This window comes from Hemiscyllium ocellatum, chromosome 9 (assembly GCF_020745735.1).
Source record: "Hemiscyllium ocellatum isolate sHemOce1 chromosome 9, sHemOce1.pat.X.cur, whole genome shotgun sequence".
NCBI classification, from domain to species: domain Eukaryota; kingdom Metazoa; phylum Chordata; class Chondrichthyes; order Orectolobiformes; family Hemiscylliidae; genus Hemiscyllium; species Hemiscyllium ocellatum.
In genome coordinates this window covers 27240029-27246028 of record NC_083409.1, presented here as the reverse complement: position 1 = coordinate 27246028, position 6000 = coordinate 27240029, and the positions used below count along the sequence as shown (strand labels likewise).

At 40.3% G+C, this 6000-nt stretch overlaps 1 protein-coding gene across 1 annotated transcript in view; it reads left to right on the top strand.

The window, feature by feature from the left end:
* Nucleotides 1-246: 246 nt before the first annotated feature.
* The window catches only part of LOC132818917 (LIM homeobox transcription factor 1-alpha-like), a 416441-nt gene continuing 410687 nt past the window's right edge, over nt 247-6000 (top strand). Inside the window, exons 1-2 of the mRNA XM_060830049.1 lie at nt 247-268; nt 1077-1263. Of these exons, the coding sequence (XP_060686032.1) occupies nt 247-268; nt 1077-1263 (209 nt within the window). The remainder of the gene's footprint in view (nt 269-1076; nt 1264-6000) is intronic.

The window sequence follows — 6000 nt, the reverse complement described above, 5'->3', positions numbered from 1 at the left end:
TGTTTTGATTTTGCTTTGATCACTGAAGCTGGATATTCACCTCATAGTGGAATCTTGCTGTTTGCAATTTTGCTGTTGTTACAACAATGATTACACTTCCACAGGTGTTTCTTTAGGTGTGAAGCTCTTTAGAATTTTCTGAGTGGTTTTCGTGCTTTATAAATACGATTCTGATGCCTCTTAGTCATTTAGTAGTCATTTGGTATTGCTGAAAATAAAAAAAGAGACATTTTATGTTGTAGCAACATGTTGTTTTCCCTTTTGTTTGGTATTTCTCGTGAATTATCCTGAGCAGTACAAGAATGAAAGGCTTTGACAAAATGTGTTGTTTTTAAAGCAAGACTCACATTTATTTCTTTAGTTGACAAGCTCATTTAAATCATCAATGTGTTCGGCTGCTGCAGGGCATTACATTTGCAGTGGAAGGTCATTTTCTAATGGAAAGAATTAAGAAGGATTTTCATTTCTTTGTATCAAACTGTGCTTTTGTCTGTAGTACATTTCAATGCATATCAGATACAATCAGTTTTTATAATGATGCAAATAGTAAATCTTTGCAATATGAGGTCCAATTAATACAGTGTTTAGTTGATAATGCATATTTAATATGTCATATATTCATCCTCTTCAACAATGAAATATGCACTCACCACTTTATTCAGAACTTCTTCCATTCATTCCTTCATGTCCATATGTATCTATCACTTCACTATTTCTTATTGCCTATTCATGTCTTTAACTCTCTACTTTCATTTATACATTCATTGCAATCTCTACTCCTGTGTTCTTCTAGCTCTCTTTCTCCTTAACCTTTCACATATCTATCCATCCACCCAAATATTTACCTGTCTGTCTATTTGACTCTCTCTGTTCATATCCAAGCCTTTATCCAGCCCACACTTTCCATCTCTCCAACTCATGCTTTTTCATTACTGTATTTGACACTATCTGCGTATAGACCGGCTTCTTCCAAGTTCTGATACCAGTGGAAATGGTCTCGCGGAGGTGTCACCTGGCAGATGGCTGAGCTTGTGGCATTAACAACTTCACGGATTCCTCCTGTCTTTTGTCTCCAGGGCCCAGTGGAAAGGAGAGGGCGGTATGTGAAGGCTGTGACAGGGTGATCGTAGACCGCTTTCTGTTGAGGGTGAATGACAGCTTTTGGCACGAGCAGTGTGTGCAATGTGCTGGGTGCAGGGAGCCCCTCACCACCACTTGCTACTACAGAGACAAGAAGCTTTACTGCAAACATGACTATGAGAAGTAAGTGAGGAACAAACATCTCATTAACTAATGTTAAGATGTACGATCCCACCTCCCCCTCCCCATTAAAGTTGGTTTCTGGTCCAATGATTCTCTGCACCCCATCTCCACATACTGTTCACCAGATCAAGAAGAACAGGCAGACCATCTGTTGCTTGGTCTCTGTCAGTGCCTCACTTGAACCACGGCTGACAGAAGCCTCAAAGGGAGTGACTTTGCCTCTATTGTCCCTCTCTCTGGGAGGGAAGTGGATGACACTTCAGCATATACTGTATCCTACCTACTTCTCCCTGTGGTTCCACACTAAGCACTTCACACGGTCAATATCCCAGTCAATCCTGTAAAATATAATAGAAGTAATTACCGTGATGGATACTGTACAGTGTTAAAGCTGACCATGTGAAGGAATTGGTAACCTTGAGTATAGGTTTAAAAATTAAGAGAGTGGGAGTCTTAACAGGAGTCGTAACTTCTTCATGTTTGATGCTGTGTTATTTATGCAGTTTGAGAAATGTTATGGTTAACCTGATTCTGAAGTATCCAATTTAAAAGAAATGTGTGGAGTCTGCAACTGTGGGTATGATGGTCAAACACCAACATAGCTACACATTGGTGAATTAGAAAGTTGTTGTCAAATAATCATATGTCTTGTTCATTGGCAGTGCTGAGCACAGCTACAAAGCTGAAACAGTGCTAATGTTGGTAAATTTTATTTGCTAATGATATCTTGATCAGAATCATATGAATTGCAATTGATGCATAATTCACTCTTGGAATATGTGTACCGTTTAGATATTTGTTAGAATGATGCATTTAGTTGGTAATGACAGTAGAACAACTATGCAGCACGTGAAATTTTAACACATGAACATGAATAATAAGGGGAATGTGAAACAAAGCTATAATTCACAGGGGTTATACAAAATGTTGTGGAAACATATTCAATGAATGTGTCATGAAATGGCACAGTTAACACAGAGAACTCCTATGGAGTAGAGATAATGTACCTACCTCTAAGCTAGAGGATCTGAGTCAACTCTTGTCTGCTCCAGAGGTGTGTTACCACATCTCGGAACATGCTGATTTAAAAAAAAACTTGAGTAAGTTTCGGTACTCCTTTTGTGTAATTGTAATGTCCATACCTCTGAGCCAGAAATCCCAGGTTCAAGTCCCACCAGTTCCAGTTTTGTTTTAATGGCTACCTGTAAATTCCTAACATTATGTCACAATAAAACAGTGGCTTTTTTTCCTCTTCCATTTGTACTGCTTAAAAACACCACTTGGTGGATTCCCTGTTGTGATTTGTTACTTCTTTAAGAATATGATATTTGGAACCAATGGTGGTGGAAGGGTACTTTTCGGACTGGAGGTCTGTGACTAGTGGTGTACCACAAGGATCAGTGCTGGGTCCACTGCTTTTCATCATTTATATAAAAGATTTGGATGCGATCATTGCAGGTATAGTTAGTCAGTTTGTAGATGACACCAAAATTGGAGGTGTAGTGGACGGTGAAGAGTGTTACCTCAGAGTACAACAGGATCCTGAGCAGATAGGCCAATGGGCTGAGAGGTGGCAGATGGAGTTTAATTCAGATAAATGTGAGGTGCTGCATTTTGGAATGGCAAATCAGATCAGGACTTATACATTTAATGGTAGGGATCAACGAGGCGAAAGTGAGGACAGCAGATTCTGGAGGTTAGAGTCAAGAGTGTGGTGCTGGAAAAGCACAGCAGGTCAGGCAGTATCCGAGTAGCAGGATAATCGACATTTTGGGCAAATTCCTGAGGAAGGGCTTTTGCCTGAAACATCAATTCTCCTGCTCCTCGGATGCTGCCTGACCTGTTGTGTTTTTCCAGCACAACGCTCTTGACTTAATGGTAAGGTATTGGGGAGTGTTGCTGAATAAAGAGACCTCAGAGCACAGGTCCATATTTCCTTGAAGGAGTTGCAGGTAGATATGATAGTGAAGAAGGTGTTTGGTATGCGTTCCTTTACTGGACATAGCATTGAGTATAGGAGTTGGGAGGTCATGTTGTGGTTGTACAGGACATTGGTTCGGCCACTTTTGGAATATTGTGTGGAATTCTGGTCTCCCTCCTATCAGAATGATATTGCAAAACTTTAAAAGGTTCAAAAAGATATATAAGGATGTTGCTTTGGATATGAGTGACAGGGAGAGGCTGAATAGGCTGAGCTGTTTTCCCTGGAGCGTCGGATGCTGAGGGGTGACCTTATAGAGGTTTATAAAATCATGTGGGCATCGATAGGGTAAATAGACAAGGTCTTTTCCTTGGGGTGGGGGAGATCATAACTAGAGGGCTTAGGTTTATGGCGAGAGGGGAAAAATTTAACAAGGACCTAAGGGACAACTTCGTCACGCAAAAGGTGATGTGTGTATGGAATGAGCTGCCAGAAGAAATGGTGGAAGCTGGTACAATTACAACATTTAAAAGGCATCTGGATGGGTATATGAATAGGAAGGGCTTTGAGGGATATGGGCCAAGTGCTGGCAAATGGGACGAGGTGAGATTGGGATGTCTGGTCAGTGTGGTCGAGTTGGACCTCAGAGTCTGTTTCTGTTCTGTGCATCTCTATGACTCAAAATTACCACTGTTTGAAATGTGAGAGTTTGTGTTGGAGTGAAACTGATCTGGGAATTTGGGACATTATTAACACCTCCACTTCCCTAAACCTTCATTTCCATTAACTTCGGTGGTGTTTCATTTTCATTTTACACTGATGACTGGGGTTAATTTCATCCTCAAAAGTTTTACATGAAATGTAGATAACTGGTTCCGGTATTAAATTGGAAATGTTTACTCACCCTTCTGCCTCAGTAATATATCACCTCACAGTTGGAATGTCATAGAATAGTGTGGGTCAATCCATTCCCACATAAAGGATGCTGCCAATTCCATCTGATTTATTTTCTTCAGCCAATCTTTCTCTAATGGGGATCTCAGCTCAATAAGAAATCAAAATGAATTGGTAATTTTATAGAATTTACTGCATTAAAGTGACCATTCAGTTCTATTTCTTTATGCTGGTCTCCCAGATGCTTTATCCAATCTCATGAGCATGTCCTTTCTCTCTCAACCACTTCTCTATGCACACATCTAAAGAACCATCATCATTTCTCTTTCTGAGAGAGAGACAAGATTATGTCTAGATTGAGGATAACCACTTCTGAAACATGAAGAGGTAGGCTTTCATGAAATACCCCACAGTCAGGATGGGGATTGAACCTGTGACACTAGTTATAACCCAGCACCACAGCCTAACCAATTGAGCTAACCAACCCCTTGTACTTGTCTAGGTGGACATTAGTTTCATCAATGAACTCTTGGACCTGTTGCCTGAAATTAAAGAGCATTTCAATTAGGTTCTTATTGTGCATGGTTTTGGAAAGTAAGTTAGTCTAAAAAACAATAGGAATAGGAGGATCCAAGAGCTGCAGTTAAAAATATTAATTGCTTGATTTACTTTGTAGAATTACTCCATTCACCTCAGATTGGGAATGTGATACAAAAAGAGCATTAGCAAATCTTCACTGGTGTGGTGATGGGATACTGACCTAGGGAGCAGAAGACGATCAGACTGAAGCATAGTCACCCTGGTGAAAACTTGACAAAAAACAGCGTTGAACATGAAAAGCTGCTCTACAACAAGATGGACTATGCAAACCAATCTGCAAGAGTTTATATACAACTCAATGTAAATTTCAGTAACAATGGGATCAGTTATTGCTGGTTATGGTGTGTGCAATAGTAAACACTTGAAGTTGTTATGATCACAGACCAGACCACTGAATTTGATTTACAATCTGACTAGCAACTAGTAATGTTCCTTTTTAATTCAGCAAAGTGTGAGATTCAGGTGCTTACTAAGACAATAAAGCCTCAAAGCTTCTTGGTTTTGAACTGATGACAATTAACTTCACTATGCAAATAGAATTTACAATATGTATATAACTTATATCTTAACACCCAGAATTAACATGACGTAAATATTGGTAGTTGAATCCTCTACAGAGCAGATCGAATGGTAGATGTGGTCAAGTGAGGTCTCATGGATTTCTCAGCAACTCTCAGGCAGTGGTGATGCAATGCATGGTCACGACTCATCAAAACTTTATAGGGATTCCAGTTCTTATCTTTCACAAGCCTAGCTTTGGAGCTCCCTCAAATGTCACTCTGCCAAGGACTATCTCAATGACTCCTCAAGTGCTGGGTAGTTCACTCTCCCAATTGGGTCTGCATTCCCTGTATCCTGGAAGTTACATTTCAGCACCTATTCAATGGCACAATTTCAGCTTGTCTGCAGACAGGTATCTTCACCAAGTTAGTACTGCCCGTTCATTTCTCTAATCTTTCTCAGTTGCATCAAGAAAATCTTAGAATTGGTGAATTAGATGATTTTCCTTTTCCCAATTCTTTGCATAACTGAATTATTAATGGAACAACTTTCTCCCAAGGCCTTAGACCCCCCCAAAAGCTTTTCTGAACCACGTTTCCATACTGGTTGGACCTATTGGCTCCCAGCTCTTCTCCTGAGTCCTAATTGCTTGGCCTGCTCCAACAGCATCATTTTTTGGGATGCAGCCTGCTCTCCCTGCTCCTGATAACACCCAGGGTAGGAGCTTCGTACTCTGACTGCTTCCAGCTAATTGATTGTTCAAGGATTGCTGAACAATCTCAAGTGACCTACTGAGACACTCACAATAAGCCCAGTTCTCT